We start from the raw sequence: 17610 nt of genomic DNA on the forward strand, positions 1-17610 counted from the left end.
TTTAGTTCTCGGCGGACACAACATCTTTGTTGGTATGTGGTGCTGAGGATCGAACCTGGGCCCCACGCATGCCAGTTGAGCGCGCTACTGCCTGAGCCACATCCCCAGCCCCCAACAAGGGACTTTCTGTTGTTTGAATTTTAAGGCAGTTTGCCTATTAGACTTTTATCTGTAATTTTTCTTCCTAATGAGCTCTTTGCTTCCAGTATTTGTTTGTTTGTTTGTTTGTTTATTTTCACGTTTCCCTGACACTAACCTAGATTAAACCAAGCAGGAGGGAGAGAGGAAGAGAAGACGGGAAGAGTATCCTATGACAATAACAGTATTAGATGTATTTTCCTGTCTTTCTAGTCAACTTTTTTTTTCTGGGGCTAATTATCCTCCTCCTGTCTATTGCAGTGCTGTTTGAATTTTAAAGTTGTGGACTCCTGGAGGATTATTTTGCTGAATAATATCTTTGTTTTGATTTAAGAAACCCAGTCTTGTAATATTGGTCACAGAGCAGAACATCTGAAAAAATTTTGAAAATGACTAAACAGAAAACACAAACCATGACTCCACCATTTTTAGGCAATGTTGGGCCTAGAACTAAGACATATGACTTTCATTCAGTCTCCATTTAGTATTAACTGTGTTTCAGGTATTGGGGATTTAGACATTAATAAAGCATGGCTCTTGCCTTCGTAGAATTTGTTGGGCACTGAAAATCAAACATAGTAATTGTAAGAAATGCTGTGGACAAAGTAGGCACTAGGTGTATTGAATTTAGAAAAATACCTAGCTTAAACAGTAATTTAGGCTGAGTTAAGGTTTCTTATTACCTGGGTTTGCAGAAGTCAGTGGGAGGAGATAGTTATGTTAGGCTGAGGGAATAGGTGTGTTAAAAAAGAGTAGTTTGAGCTAGGTGCGGTGGTGCCTGTCTGGGAGGCTGAGGCAGGAGGATCACCGGTTCAAAGCTAGCTTCAGCAAAAGTGAGGTGCTAAGCAACTTCGTGAGACCCTGTCTCTAAATGCAAGCAAAAAATAGGGCTGGGGATGTGGCTCAGTGGTCAAGTTTAATCCCCAGTACCAACCCTCCCCCCCAAAAAAAAACAACAAAAAAGTAGTTTGAATATAATTTTGTGACAAGAAGGGATGTTTGCAGTGGTGGACTGCTTATCAGAGAAAAGGTGAGATTTGAAATAAGGGCAAGAAAAGAAGAAATCTCTCTTTGTGAGATTGAAAACTCATGCACAAGAAACCTCGAGTTATAGGGCATTTACAGATATCTATTTCCAGGAAATCCCAGACTTAGCTGTAATTCCCTGGATCCTCAGATTTCTACCAGATATTAGGATTCAGACTGGGCCCTATTTAGTCTGGCAATCAATTCAAGCGAGAACTTGGCCGGTTTGAAGCTGCAATATAGCATGCTATCCAAGGTTGAAAAATATGTTTAAAAAATATTGGTAATAGATGCCATTTATTGAGCATTTAAGTGCTCAGCCTTTTCCAAGGTCCATTACATAATTGTTTCTAATCCTTCTATAAGCAACATTGCCAGATATATATATATATATATATATATATATATATATATATATATATATATATATATATATAAAATTTAATTTCCATTTAACAGATTGAGAAACTGACTAAGCTCTGGAAGGTTAAAGATACTCACCTAGAGTAAGCCAGGTAACAGTAGGGACGGGCTCAAACCAGGCTTGTTTTACATCTCAGTGCATTCATTCTCTTTCCCACCATCACACTGTCCCTCATTGACGTGTAGGTGTGATTCCTGGGGCAGGTGGGATGGCAGCTTAAGAGGCAAAATTTCAAAGGCAGTGAAGCAGGTGCTTCACTTTTGATATAATCGAGAAGTTAACGAGAAGTGAATCCGGTTAACTCTTGTTCAGAGAAGCTTTTTAGATAATGGCAGTCGAGATCCTGGGTCAGGTATATAACTTCCTAGTTGTTTTGTTCCTGTAGAAAAATCAAATTTCAGGCTGGGATTGTGGCTCAGTGGTAGAGTGCTCACCTAGCACGAGCGGGACCCGGGTTAGATCCTCAGCACCACATAAAAATAAAGGCATTGTGTTGTGTCCATCTACACCTAAAAATATAATAAATATTTTTTAAAAAAGAAAAATCAAATTTCATTGCAGATTTTTTTTCAGTTTATAGTTCTATCTTAAGGATCGAAGTGCTTATTGTATGAAGTGCATCAATTATGAGATATTTCATTTATATGTAGAGTTGAAATTGGAATTGTAACAATTTGAATGCATTATCTATATTTGGTGGAAACTTTAGTGTGAATGAAGTTGTGGTATTCAGAAATGTGGATATGGCCTAAGGGTGAAGAAAGCCAACTATTTTCTCTTGAAATTTTGCGTGGGTGCTATAGTTTTTGGATGAGACTTCCAGAGACATCATTTTCTTATTAGCACAGTTCAATTCTTGTATGTTTGTGAAGTTTTATTGTTGGGGAAAAAAAAAAGAAACTATCTGGATTTGGTGGCACATGCCTATAATCCCAGCTACTTGGGAGGCTGAGGCAGGAGGATCACAAGTTTGATGCTAACCTGGGCAACTAAGTAAGACCCTGTCTTAAAATCAAGAATGAAAGGGATGGGGATATAGCTCAGTGGTAGAGTGCCCCCGGGTTGGATCTCTAGTACCAACCACAAAAGGAATAAAAGGAAAAGGAAAAAAAAAATGAGATTAGACAGAAGGACTTATCAAATTATAAAGAAGAATGCAAGAAGGCCATACCTTTTAAGTTTAACCACCAAATTTCTTTTTGTCCGTTTGGCATGTGTATTCTTTCCCTTTTCCTGTTTTGAATGGAATTGAAAATAACATGGTTGATTTTGCTTTAGAGGAGAATAATTTTCTGTGTGTGTGTGTGTGTGTGTGTGTGTATTCAGCATTTCATTTCCCAGAGATGTGTTTATCTTTCAAATGGCACAGTAGCTTGGGATTTTGGTCTCCTTTTCACTCTAGTATGAAAAGGAGATTATTCATGACACTGTGTAGGAATTTCTAACCATAATATTTTCCAGTTTGGGGGAAGAAATTATTTGCGGGTTTAATGTAATTTTCCTCTTGTAGTTTGCAGAGTGTTCCTTTATAATATGAATTTTCTCAGTTTAGTAGAAACCTTTTACATTTCAATTGAAAACCATCTTAGAGGGAATAGATTAAAAAGGTTCACATTTAAAAAATTAAATCACTTTATAAATTTACAATATTTAGAAATGTCTTCATTTGGTTTTGAATGGATTTTTGAAGGTGAATGTACCACATCATTCAGGGTAAATTGAAGGCATTATATTATATACACTAGCATTTGTCATCTTCTTAAGTGTAAGTGCTACCTATGGACAGTGATTCAAGAGGCTGACAGGTGGATTTTCCCCCTATAAAAGCCACCATTTAGGTGACTTGGGATCATTTAAGAGAAAGTCAGATGTTTGCTACTTGACAGTTCTTTGGTTAGGCAATAAGTGAGAAAAGTTAGATTGCTATTTTAGACATTATCAAGCCAAATTTAAAGAAATAAAATGTAGCTTAGCCTGTGGCTGCACAAAGATATATTAGGTCTCAATGTACACGCTGATAATTTGAGGAGTTTATTATAAGATCGGGATCAGATTACTCTTCACCCAGGAAATACTCTGTTTTAGAGGGTGGAGGAATAATATTTTCTGTATTAGCTCTTATAACCAGAGATAGCTAAGGGCATGGCTGGTCACCACTAAGGAACTAAACCTAGTTTCTAGATCTCATTTTTCAAGAGAAGCCAGAAATCTGAAATTCTTTGTAAAATTGTCTAGTTTTAAATGTTGGCCAAGGAGCTTAAAAATATTTGAAATGCTGTGTGATTCAGTTAAAGTCCATCTGAAGGCTGGCAGTTGGTTACATCTCCTAAACCATGCCTTTAGCTTTTGCCTGTGCACCTTAAAAGAGATACTTTTGTATCTTTGCCCCTACTACCTGCCTTCCCCTCTGTTATTGTAAGTTCATGATAGATACTAGTGCCTCATGGAAGTTTAATATTTTCAGTGTGGCCATTATGCTACTTTGCTGTATCATTTTATATCTGAACAATCATATAGGTAAGCAGTATATTCAAAGTACAAGACTAGACCAGTGGGTTTTAGTGCAATAGCACAAAAAGTTTATTGATAAGGTTTCAGATTGTATGTTGCAACCAGCCATTAGAAAACTGACTTGTTGAATTTTGGCGTAGTATCAGCGAATATCCTTAATTTGAAAATCATTTTGAAAGAACACGAATAGGAGGTTATTTTGGCTGACATTTGGGGCTGTAAGAAGAATGAATAATTACCCTCGTCCCCAACATTGATTTGAGTTCGAGGCCAGTCTGGACAACATAGGCCCTGTCTCAAGAAATAAAAATTAAATATTCTTCCCTTTTTCCAACAACTTATTTATGTAGGGCCAACTTTTCTTTATATACTTATTGTTGTTATTACTTTGTACTGGGATTGAATCCAGAGCCTTGCTCATTCTGCTCATGCGCTTAGAACTGAGCTGTACCCCATCCCCAGATACTTTAACCAAAACAACATACTGTGTAGTTTGAATGCAAAAACAAATCTGAGAGAATCTAACTAATTTAAGCCTGATAACAAAGAGGTTTGCAAAAACAGTTATCAAATTTTTGGGGGGAAATAGTTTTTTTTTTGAAGGTTCATAATTTGTTTGTTTAATTGTGGTGCTGGGATTGAACCCAAGGCCTTGTGCATGTGAGGCAGGCTCTTTACTAACTGGGCTATATCCTCAGCCCTGTAGGTTTATAATTTGTGTCAATACACAAGTTTATTTATTTTTAAAAATATTTTTCTTTAAATTGTAGATGAACACACTATTTTTATGTGGTGCTAAGGATTAAAACCAGTGCCTCACAAGTGGTAGGCAAGCACTCTACCACTGAGCCACAATCCCAGCCCTAACAAGTTTATTTTTTAAACACATTTTGTTTTTAGTTTTAATGTTAAATGTCTATGACCCACATAAACAGAAGTTTCTTGGGTCTTCAATAATTTTTTAGTATAAAATCGCCCTGAGATCAAGAAGTTTGAGAGTTGCTAAAGTACATCATGATGAGTGGGGAAGGGAAGCTGTTGAAAAGGTTGTTAGACTATTATATAGATTTTTCACCTCAGAACCAGAGACTCAGAAAATCCTTTTATAGGAGATACGAATAAACAAATCTTTATAGTCTGCATTTTTTTTTTGAGGGGAGGGGGGATGTGTGTAACATTTTTAGTTCCTGTTTGACCATTGCAGTAACTAATTTGATTCCTTTTCTTTCTTTCCTGTGTGTGCCACCCCTACAACCCCCACTTGGGGATTGAACCCAGTGGTGTTATACCATTGAGCTATATCCCCAGACCTTTTATTTTTTATTTTGAGGCAGTGTCCTTCTAAGTTGCCAGACTGGCCTTGAACTTGGAATTTTCTTTCTTCAACCTCCTGAGTTCTTGGTATTATGGGTGTGCACCACCGAGCCCAGCTACATTGGTTCATTAATGTTAAACTTTGAAGTTTTCAGTCGTTAGCTGTGATATGAGAAAGAGTAAGGGAAAAATGGAGAATTTTAAATACAGGTAAAGAGATATTCTCAGATTGTGGTTTTCCTACAGTTTTTGTGTGAAATGAATTGTAGTGAGCGATTTTTTTTTTTTTAAACTCTGTGTGTGGTTAAAATGACAGTACTGCCTCTCCTTATTTTTCTATTTATTTATTTATTGATTCATTCATTCATTCATTCATTTTTTTTGTGGTGTTGAGGACCTAACCCAGGGCCTCGAATGGACTAGGCTAGTGCTCTACTGCTCAGCCACAATCCCAGCCCCTCTCCTTATTTTTCTATCCTTAATTTATTCTTCTATGAAATCATGAAAATGGGATACCATAATCAGGGTTAAATTCAGATAAAACCATTGCAAATTGGATTTCTAAAAATGTGTCTGAAATTGAATGTCTAGGATTCAGATTCCACATATACAGTTCTTCATACTTAAAGAGGTGAAGATAATCATTCTTAACATTGGTGCTTCTTGCTTTGATGAGGCATTCCCCAAAGGCTGATGTGACTATTTATTTCTTTTTTTACAAAAATTTTTATATAACAGTGGAACACATTACAATTCTTATTATTACATATGTAGAGCACAATTTTTCACATCTCTGGTTGTATACAAAGTATATTTACACCAATTCATATCTTCATACATGTACTTTGGATAACAATGATCATCATATTCAACCATCATTAATTACCCTGCAGAATTCATCTATTCCTCCCATGCTCCCTCTCCCTATCCCACTGTGAATCAGCCTCCTTATATCAAAGAAAACATCTGGCATTTGGTGTTTTGGGATTGGCTAACTTCACTTAGCATTATCTTCTTTAACTCCATCCATTTACCTGCAAATGCCATGATTTTATTCTCTTTTATTGTTGAGTAATATTCCATTGTGTGTATATGCCACATTTTTTTAATGCATTCATCTATTGATGGGCATCTAGGTTGGTTCCACAATTTAGCTATTGTGAATTGTGCTGCTATAAACATTGATGTGGCTATGTCCTTTGACATCCCATTCACTCTCCAACCCCCTGAGTGTGTGTGTGTGTGTGTGTGTGTGTGTGTGTGAGAGAGAGAGAGAGAGAGAGAGAGAGAATGATTAGAATCTGGTTGGTATATTATCCTGCTAAAGCTCTTTACCAGCCTCTTTGTCAGCCTCAGTCCCATGGGTCAAGGTAGTGCCTAAGTCACAATACAGAGGGCATAGGGGGGAAAAGCTTTATTCCCTTTACCCAAAATCCAATCCACAGTGCAGCATGAGGAGAATACTTAGTGATCCCTTCTATCTTATACTAAAGATCCTCAAGAAGGCAATTCCCTTGTGTTTGTCCCATGAGTTTGCCTCAGGCGATGTGCGGTTGTTTGTTCCAGAATTTTGTGAAAAGGAATTTGGGGTTGGTTAACCTCTCTGGACTGGATTGAACAAGTTAGCTCCAGGCTCTCTGCTTACTAGGAGAGGGATGTGGGGGTGTTGGGGATGTGCCTACTAGATGCTGGCACAAGTTAATAACCCATGTGAAAATGCCCTCTGTAGCTCTGCCCAAAATATAGCCTTTTCCTCCAGTTGTAACAGCTGTTAGGTGGTAGGACCACCATGTGGTAGTTTGAACTTATTGTTATCAATGCGAATGTGTGTTGGCATGTGAAGAGGCCACAAAGAGGGACATAGTGTAAATAGGATGACAGAGTAGTTGTATAAAAGAGCAGCTTATGAAAGTTGAGGACTGATTACACTTAGAAAAGTGCCAAGTGGAAACATTGAGTTCTGTGAGAGATGGGTTTGGAACCTGTCTTTATCATCCATTTAGTAACAATTGCTCCAGAATTTTAAAAGTTATGTACAGTTTCCCATATTTTGAGCCCTAATCTTTGGAGAAACATGAGAAATGGTCCTACAGTATTGATTTTTCTATGATGACAATCTGTGTGGTCACAGATTTTTAATGAGTATTGTGTTTGTGTTTTGGTAATACCTGTCTTCTGATAACAATAACAGGATTGAATTTTAAGACATTGTTTGCAAGAGTCTGTCGTGTAGTATTGCAGATAAGCTTAATGACTTATTGTCTCTTCAGTTTTTATGTTATTTATTAAAACCTTACTCCAAAACAAAATGATATGGTTAGACAAAAGTTTTAGTACTTTGATAGGTGATATCCAGAGGTTAGGGTGAGGTCATTTTAAGGGTGGTTTGCTAAGGTAATTATTGTAATTATTAAGGAAGTGGTGATTTACTGAATGTTTCTTCCATATTAATGGATCTTCTAAATATGGGCAACTATCCTAAAATAAATCCTTATATTCATTTGAATTTGAAGTCCTGGGGAATTAGTTTTGTTGAGTTGAATGTGAGGAGCCTTATCTGCCTCTGTAATGTGTTGTATACAGTAACTTAGATTTTTGACCCTTGGACCTGTATGAAAAGAAGTAGAGGCATAGGGAAAAGACTAGGCAAATCTTTGCTTAGAGATAGAATAACATCCGATGACTAGGATATGAAGTGGACAGTAAAGGTCTGAAATAAGATAGAAACTATAGACTTTTGTAGAAAAAAAGTAGGACCACCAAGAAAAGTTCATGGAGTAGGTAGCATTTGAACTGGGCATGAGTTATGTAGGAATGAGACTGGAGGAAATGTACTGGTGGCAGATTATGCTACTTCTACCATTAAGGTGATTGCTGGTAAATGTGAAACCTGAGCGGGTGCGCCTTGTGTTACAGATATATGAAAGTCATCACTTTGTGGATGGTGGGATGTGGAGAATATCTTTCTGTCCTTAAAGATTAAAATAAACTTAAAAACTTTTTTTTAAAGAAATTAGACAAGAAAGATGCATCAGGCTTTAATTCAGTTCAGATATGTGCCTGAACATGAAGGCATGTTATGTGGTAGGAGGTAGGCAGAGAATTTTAAAACTGAAGCACCTGCACTAAGTAGTATTGCCAGTTGAGGATCAGTGAATCGATGAATGATCTTTGAGATTGTAATGTTAAATTGGAGAAAATGAGATTGAAATCACAGGGGTTTTCAAGAGTAACAATGATGTATGTAATTTCTAGCAGGTACCGTTCTACTTATCTTGTCTCTTTACATCAGTTTGGATGTTGCTGCTTTAAAAAAGTTCTAGCCTTTGGATCTGTGAGATGATCTATAAATCTAAAGAACAAAATAGGTGATTTAATCAGAATATAGAATACATCTTTGCTGTTGGAGGATTCAGCAACTTATATTGTTATAGGCACCTTGCAAAGACTTGTATGGCTATGCTTGAATGAGATTAAATGCTGAGTTATGAGATTATTTGTAATATTATGTTGTTCCATATAAAGGTTTATTTAGAAATGAAATTTGGTGAGCGCTAGCTGGTTGTCATTTTAAGATGGAAAACTTGTTAATATTGCCAGGAGAAGAAATCTACTTAATAACTTTTCAGCATTGGAAGTTGGTGGACCAAGATTCTTTAAAGTGGATGAGTGTTCAATAATTATATAAGGGGCTGGGGATGTGGTTCAAGCATGGGTGCCGCTCGGGTTCGATCCTCAGCACCACAAACAAAGATGTTGTGTCTGCCGAAAACTAAAATGTAAATAAAATATTTTAAAAAATAATTATATAAATACATTCAGTAACTTAGTAAATTTAAACAGATGTGTTCTTTGGCCTGTGGTAATTCTGTGATTTGGGTGTCTGCAACCAAAACTATAGAGAAGATATACTCCTTAATATAGTTCACTATTTGCCCAAGGACTTTGCTACTATTACCTGGACCCTTATAAACTAATTTGTTCGGAGCCCAGTTTCGTTATCATTGGAGATTTGAAAGAATGATAACATTTTATGTGAATTTTGGGATTGCATTTAAGAATTAAATTTTGTTTTATATTTGAGGAAACATTCTAGATACCCATATAAAGTCTATTTGTATATGAAGGTTTCAAATGGGTAGGTAAATTTGACTATTGAGAATAAGTGCTATTTCTTATTCTTACATATATATCTTTCACTGATGCATTGCTTTTCATATGCTGATAAGAATTTTGAGACTGAAAAGATCCAAAGATGACTACTAGTCCTTCACATAGGTGAAATATGAATAATAGAGGAGCAGGAGGTAAACCCTAGATTTTTTGCTACTTGGTGGGCATTGTTTTCAGTGCAAATTGGTGTTCAGATAGGGTTAGGGCATTATGATTCTGAAGATTAAAATTGATAACAGGAACCATTTTCACCATCTCTTTCTATCCTGGAATTTGCTGTTGATGTCTTATTAGTTTCTAGAGTTTTATATTCTCACAGCTTATTTTAGTTTTATCAGTAATATCTACTTGGAATGATATTTGAAGCCAAGGAAGAAGCATTTAATTCTCACTCTCACTTATTGTTCATTTTGGAAAAAAAACTTTTTCCCCCCTCATCCCCTCACTTTATGAAAGTTGTAGAGAAAAGTTTTGGGTTAACAAAAAAGGAATGAAAATGAATGGGGTTTGTTGTATTGTAGTGAACAAATACCTTCTGAGTGTGATGAAAAGTTTTGTAAATTGCTCATGGTAAATTTTTGCCTAGGAAAATAAGAGTTCCTTCTGCTTCTGTTCAGAGTCTTTGAAGGCTACTGTTATTCTCTGAAACATGATGTTTAGTTTATTTTCTCCTCACTTTCTAATAAGCCTTCTCTCAGAGCTCATGAGTTCCATAAGGCATTACTCTTAGAGAGTGTTTGATTTTGTTTTCAAACACAGAAGTATGCTTTGTAAATGAGCAAACTGAAATTTGTTGTGAAAACTCAACTTTCTAGGACCAATAAAAACATATTTTGTTAATGAAAGTGAATGCAGTACTGGGTTACAAAAATGAAAATGTATTTTATGGGGGCCAAATCACACATGATCAGACGCTGTTCTTTAGGAGTGAGAATAAAGTCATCAGTGAGTGTTTTGCAAGGAAAATTATCTGTGGCATTATTTGAAAGTTGTTTTAGCTGCCAAATGTGATTTGGTGTTGGATTTTGGTGATTTTTTTAAAAAAAAAGTTTGAAAAAGATGCTCCTCATTAGTGAATAGGGAGGATAGAATTTACAAGAATTTCTAAGTTACAAGACTGCTGACTTAGAATCTCTTGAAATAATTAGGTTATTTGTTCGTAGATATATGATTTGTGGCAGTTTTTATATCCTAAACTGTACAAGATTAAAATCTGACTTCACTTTTGTCCCTCTTTTTTTGCTATGTTCCCTTTCTAGGGGTACTATAGTTTATTTAACCAATCCTGCACTTAGAAGACATCTATGTCTCCAGCTTGTGCTATTATAAATAATGCTACAGTGAACATCTGCTATATTTCAGATGCAGTGTCCCGGGCTGGGGATGTGGCTCAAGTGGTAGTGCGCTCGCCTGGCATGCGTGCGGCCTGGGTTCGATTCTCAGCACCACATACAAACAAAGATGTTGTGTCCCCCGAAAACTAAAAATAAATATTAAAAAAATTCTCTCTCTGTCTCTCTCTCTCTCTTTGTAGATGAACTCAATGTCTTTATTTATTTATTTTTCAATTTTCGGTGGATACAACAACCCCATTTAATTTTATGTGACGCTGAGGATCGAACCCAGCGCCCTGAGCACGCCAGGCAAGAGTGCTACCGCTTGAGTCACATCCCCAGCCCTCAATATCTTTAATTTATTTAATTTTATGTGGTGCTGAGGATTGAACCAGTGCCTCACATGTGCAAGGCAGGCCTCCACCCCTGAGCTACTACCCCAGCCCTCTTTTATTACATCTTAATGTTATATAATTTCTTTCTTAGCTTAACAAAGTACCTGGTTAAAATTTTCTGAGTCTGTATTAAAATGTTTTATATGAATTTAAGCTTGTTTTCTTGAGGTAAACAGTAAAATCATAACAGACAATACAAACTAATCTCTTTGTTGTACTGCTTTTTTTTTTTTTGAGATATTTCTAAGCATCTTCAATACTCTTTTAGAAATGGGGTGGGTTGTTCTTTTCCTTTGTTTTTGAGCCATAAGTCCCTTTAAGAGCTCCAGACTGAGTTTAAGTCAGGCTTTTGAATATTTTTCTCCCCAGTTATATTAAATTCTTAAAGGATCTGTGCTTTCCAGGTATTTTCATTTGGTGATATTCACAAACTTCAAGAATCTCTTGGCAGGGCAATCCCCAATATAAACAAACCCCCAAATCATAAAAACAGAAAGGGCTGGGAATGTAGCTCAGTGGTAGAACTCCCAACTTCTTAGTAGAAAAACAAAACAAAGCTCTTTTGGGGCCGATAGCAGGGTCCCCCCCCCCCCCCAATTGGTTTTGAATTGGGTGTTGGTTCAAGTACCGCATCTACTGCCAATTTTTTGATGAATAGACTCTAGAAGCCTCAGCTTCCTCATCTATGCAGTAGGATCGATAAGATTATTGTTACTGAAGTTGCTAATGGGGTAGAAAAGGAAGGGAACTTCAGCCTCTTATTTGTTTATTTATTTATTCATTGGAACAAAAGTAAAAAGAATACAAAATGCATTCTTGCCACAGCAATTGTTTTGTGTACTACTATTGTGAATCACCCAAATTAACGAAACAAGTACCTATCAGAACTATTTATTTACAGATGATCTGAACATGCAGTTTATTAACTTTTTTTTTTTTTAAGGTTACGAGAAGTTTCAGAAAAACTCAACAAATATAATTTAAACAGGTAAGAATTTTAAGAAATACATCTATACTTTGTTTTCTTTAGTATTGGGGATTGAACCCAGGACCTTGTACACAGCAAGTGCTCTGCTTCATCCCCATTCTAAGACATTTTAAGTCTTTTTTTCAAAAAGTAATTTTTTCTTCTATTAGGAAAAAGAAGTCATTAGGCAATAGTTTAATATGATCAAGATAAACATTCTTATGATTAATCTTTTACTCTATCATTTGTTTATAAGGTTGGTTCATTTGAATTACAGTTTTTATTCATACTGATTTTTTTTTTTTTTAAACAGTACAGCATACCAAGGAGCTATAGTGATTACCGGAAATAAATATGTTTAAATGGTTGCTTTAACATATGTTGATTTTTGAAAAACAGATTTTGCCAGTTATTTCTCCTATTGTTAATGAATTTAAAAAATCCTGTAACGTATTTACCATTTAAAAATAATTTTACTAACATCCTTTTTTGTTTGTTTTTTTCCCCCCTAGCCACCCCCCTTTGAATGTATTGGAGCAGGCCACTATTAAGCAGTGTGTGGTGGGACCAAATCATGCTGCATTTCTTCTTGAGGTAACTTATTTACTCTAAGGTAGAGAAAAGAAAAATAGTTGAAATACAACTCTGTATCATTTCTTCCTTTTTAACCAAGGAACATAGGAGCTACTAGATAGAGTTACTTTGAAGATCACCCAGTTCTCTTTCCTTGTATAAATCCTCTGTTCTGGAGAAAGTTTTAATGATTTACTAGTGTTTGAAACTAGTTAGTGACATAATGGGGAGACTCCTAATATCTTAGTTATTTCCTCCCTTTAAATTCTATCAAATTGAGATGTTTTAAAATTATTTTCTGCTGGTTTCTTGATTATGTGTGTCAATTTCTGTAACTCTTTTTTCTGTAAAAGAGCATATTGGGTGTCTTTTGAATATGATAGCAATAGGCACAGAATCTGTTGAATAAATTCAAATTTTAATGCATATTTTTACTTGGAGAATTTCTTCTATATTCTTTGCTTTTAGGATGGTAGAGTTTGCAGGATTGGTTTTTCAGTGCAGCCAGACAGATTGGAATTGGGTAAACCTGATAATAATGATGGGTAAGACCTTATGTTCTTTGTATGTATGTATATATGTATGTATGTATTTTTTCTGGTGTTAGACAAGTACTGTTATTGAACTCTATTTTCAGCCTGTACTTTTTATTCCATATTTATATGTAGTATTTAGAAAGTATTATTATTAAATCCATGTTTTGATTTTGATTATTCTCAAATTAAAAAGAAAAGGCACTGCAGAAAACCAGATGCTCAAAATAAATGGTAAAATTTATAGTTCAGATTTAAATTCTGAGGAAGCGAGATGATTTGTAAGTGGAGGAATCAATGATCACTTTATGGGAATGAAGAAATTACATGTTTGGTAGGTTCCAAGTCAGATCTACTCTTTGAAATGGTTTCACACATGTATTTTTCTCTTAAATGTTTCCAAACCAGATAACTCAATTTGAATGCAACCGAGGTCGTTAGCATTTTGGCCTTTAAAAATTATAGTATTTCAAATGATGCTAGATATAATGTAAGATGAATTTCAGCTAATCCACTTCTAAGGAAGACATTGATTTAAAAAAAAATCTAAGAACAATCTATTGTTTAACATTCATTTGTAATTGAAATGTGATAATTTTTTTTTAAACTAGGAAAGAACACTGTATTGTTAGAAGACCACAAGTTATTAGGTTTGTTCTTTGATATGAAGTATAAATTTTAATAGGAGTAATTAGGGAATTAAGTAGATACTTTACTACAGGAAGTCCCAGAGCAGTTTAGTTTTGGAATTCCGGGTATGTGCCTTAGCATTTTGAGACTGTGATGTAATTATTCTATATCTTGTTTTTTCCTAGGTCAAAGTTGAACAGCAACTCGGGTGCAGGGAGGACTTCCAGGCCTGGTAGGACAAGTGACTCCCCATGGTTTCTCTCAGGTTCTGAGACTCTGGGCAGGCTGGCAGGCAACACCTTGGGGTAGGTTGTGCTCAGTTGAAGGCATCCACTGGTCTGTCTCATTGTCCTGTGACTGTTTTCATTGTGACTGATTATCTTCAGTGTTTTCTAGAGAAGGAGGGGAGAGGGAGTTTCCCTAAACTTTGGGTGGGGAGTTCATGTTGCTGATGGTGAGCCACCATGATAAAAATGACTTAGCTAAGCTAATTTTAATTTACCTGAATTCCTTGACCTATTAAACATGTAAAAAGGTATATATGTGCTGTGTTACTTGTACCATTTGTCTTTTAGAATTTTAAATGACTTTATCTTTAGTCGTTTCTTTGGTTGAATCTGGTAGTTTCTAATTTTACACTAGAACTCACCTCTTCTACCACTTTATCTGAAGTTTATATACTGTCAAAGAAAACTTGTACAAATTCAAAGCCAGGTGTTTTTGTATATTTTAATATACCTTGATTCTTGAATGTCCAGATTTTCTGAAAGTACTTGGTTAATGATTAGATAATGTCAGTCCAGTCAAATCATTTGTTCAAAGGCCAATTAGAGAAAGATAACTAGAAGCAATTTAAATTGTTTCAAAATATAATCAAGGGTAAGAAATTTATTTTTATACACTGACTTGGTAGGTGAAATAAAAATTAGATTTTAAAATTAAGATTCAAAAATGCTTACTTTTTTCCTATGCTGTTGTGCTGAACTGAATTCATTTTGAGCTGGGAATGAGGTCATTTAGTAAGTGCATTGTTTAGATCATTCTCTGTATCCCTTAACTTATTGATAGGAAATATAGTTCCATTCTTTATTTGATTTTTCTTTATATATTATATAATTCAAAACAGTTGTATCATTACTTGGCTGTAGGAATCATGACTTAATTGCAGAGTAAATATCAAAAAATTTTGTCCTCTTGCAAGTAATTAAAAAACAAAAGAGGGGCTGGGATTGAGGCTCAGCTCTAGATTGCTCTTCTGGCACGTTCGAGGCCCTGGGTTCCATCCTCAGTACCACATAAAAATAAAATAAATACAATAAATTGTGTCCAGTTACAACTAAAAAATAAATATTAAAAAGATTTTTTTAAATTCTCAGGATAATTTAGAAATTTACTGGAAGCTAAAGTGAAAAATAGTTATTTTGAGACTTATAAATAAAACACACATAGAAGCAACTTATGTCTTATAATTAAATAAGGTCTCTTGCATGACAGACCAATAAAGGCAGTGTGTTAATCTGAAATGTCACAAGTGCAGGAAAGAAGATGTATTTAAATTGTTGAGGCCATATGCATTTTCTAGGACACCAAACTATTTCAGTGTTTGAAATGAGCATTTCCCCTTTTCACCTGCTCATGAGATTATGCATATTTATTAAATTATTTTTAATGAGCCAAAAGGAAATTAAAGAACACATGTATCCTCCTCATTTGTGTATCCTAAAATTCTCTGTTTAGTAAAACAGTAACCATTGAATATATATAATGAAGCCCATGCTTAGCATTCATTTAAGTCAGATCCTAGAAGTTGCCTACTCCCCAAATAGCTATCCTGCCCTTATTTGGAGGAATTAATATGGGCAACCCAAGAAAATTGGGGTAGATTTCTTAAGTAGATTTCTTGCTACTAGTCCTAATGAACTAAGTGGAAGAATGCCTGTGGTATGTCTAGCTGCTAGCTTTGAGTTATTCTGGAAGTTTTTTTTTTTTTTTTTTTTTTAATGCCTGCTTTTGGAATTTCTCTATCTTTGTGTTAATGATAACAATAGAATCATTTCTCAGATATGGAAAACCAGTTTCATCAAGAATTCTAAATAATCTTATCATTATACATGCAAGCCCATTAATTTAGGGTATGTTACCAGCTTTGAGGAAAGGGACCTCCACCTGTCTCTCTCCTTGGTAAGGGTTGAAAGCAAACCAGATAGACACAGAAGTTTTAGCCTGTCCAGTGGTATCCTAGACTTAATTTGGGAAGCTCATTTTAAGTTTTATCTTATCAGTATGCCTAAGAGACTGAGTGTACACTAGTGTCATATTAATAGGGAATAGCCTTCAAAAGCAGTCCTTTATTTTATGAGACCCAAGGTATACCTCCATCCTTGGAACAGAGTATAATATCCAATGAAGAGAACTTTCAGGGCTGTGCCCATATTTCTGTATGCTTTGAATTACAGTTAAATAATAACAACACAACTCAGTATCATTAATAGTATCTCTGGGTGGTAGATGAACTTTATTTTCTTCTTTTGTCCTTTTTTATATTTTAAAGTCCCTTAGTAACAATAACAAAACAATAATTTTGAGAGACAGTAGGGTATAGTGGTAAGGAGCACTGACACTGGAGCCAGATTACCTGGTCCAGATCCTTGTTGAAGCCCTTACCAGCTGTGTGACCATAGGCAAGGAAGTTCTCTTCTTTGGTGAGAATTTCCTTATTCTCAAAGTAGGGATGATGATGATAATAGGATTCAATAAGTTAAAATAGGTAAACAGTTAAAATAATGCTGCCATAAATACTTCAAAAATGATAATGGTTAGTTTTTAAAAATGTTTTCAACAATGATGTTGTTTATCCAGAGGGTGATATAATATTGTCTTTCATGGTATATTTCAGACTGTATCAAAACAAAATTTCTCTAATTTGAATAATAGTTAGAAAATTGAAATTTAGAAACTAGTTTTATCTATAAGAAAAAGTCAATGTGCCACTAGTTACAATACATTAAGTAGAGTCTTGGAACTAATTTTGGAGAATAGGGCAGCATAGATCAAAGAACCTTGAAACTGGAATGGGGACACCTCATTGTTGGTGTTCGTTCCATTACTGAGTTTACATAATGATCTTTGGCAAGTGATTACTTTTTCTGGGTCTTCTCAGCTTTATCCGCACAGTGTTCATTCTCTCCTTTCATTTCCTTTGCTCCTTTATTGATAAGATGGAGAGAAAAGTACTGACTGTTCTGGAAGCTCAGTGATGGAGGGCGGTTGTCACCAGCATCAGCTTGATTCTGATGAGGGGCCTGTTGGCTATGTCACATGGCAGATGACATCATGAAGGGAGTACATGCAAAAGGGAGACATCATAAGATTTCAGAGGTCTTAGTTCATAGACAGCCAGCTTTTGCTCCCTGCCTAATGTGAGGAGTAACATCACAGCAGAAGAGTATGGCAGAGGAATGCCCTCAGGATAGGACAATCAGGAAGCAGAGAGAGCTTTTTAATCTTATTTAATTTAATTTATGTTATTTTATGTTAGTAGTGCTGGGGACAGAACTAAGGAACTTGGCCATGCTAGACAAGCACTCATACC

At 35.4% G+C, this 17610-nt stretch overlaps 1 protein-coding gene across 4 annotated transcripts in view; it reads left to right on the plus strand.

Annotated features, from left to right (window-relative positions):
• The window catches only part of Ubr5 (ubiquitin protein ligase E3 component n-recognin 5), a 131415-nt gene that overhangs the window by 27450 nt on the left and 86355 nt on the right, over positions 1 to 17610 (plus strand). For all 4 annotated transcript variants that reach the window (XM_077801346.1, XM_077801349.1, XM_077801347.1 and 1 more), the window contains exons 2-5: positions 12259 to 12303; positions 12795 to 12876; positions 13324 to 13400; positions 14204 to 14323. In XM_077801346.1, the coding sequence (XP_077657472.1) occupies positions 12259 to 12303; positions 12795 to 12876; positions 13324 to 13400; positions 14204 to 14323 (324 nt within the window). The remainder of the gene's footprint in view (positions 1 to 12258; positions 12304 to 12794; positions 12877 to 13323; positions 13401 to 14203; positions 14324 to 17610) is intronic.

The sequence above is a fragment of the Urocitellus parryii genome, chromosome 7 (genome assembly GCF_045843805.1).
Source record: "Urocitellus parryii isolate mUroPar1 chromosome 7, mUroPar1.hap1, whole genome shotgun sequence".
Classification (NCBI taxonomy): domain Eukaryota; kingdom Metazoa; phylum Chordata; class Mammalia; order Rodentia; family Sciuridae; genus Urocitellus; species Urocitellus parryii.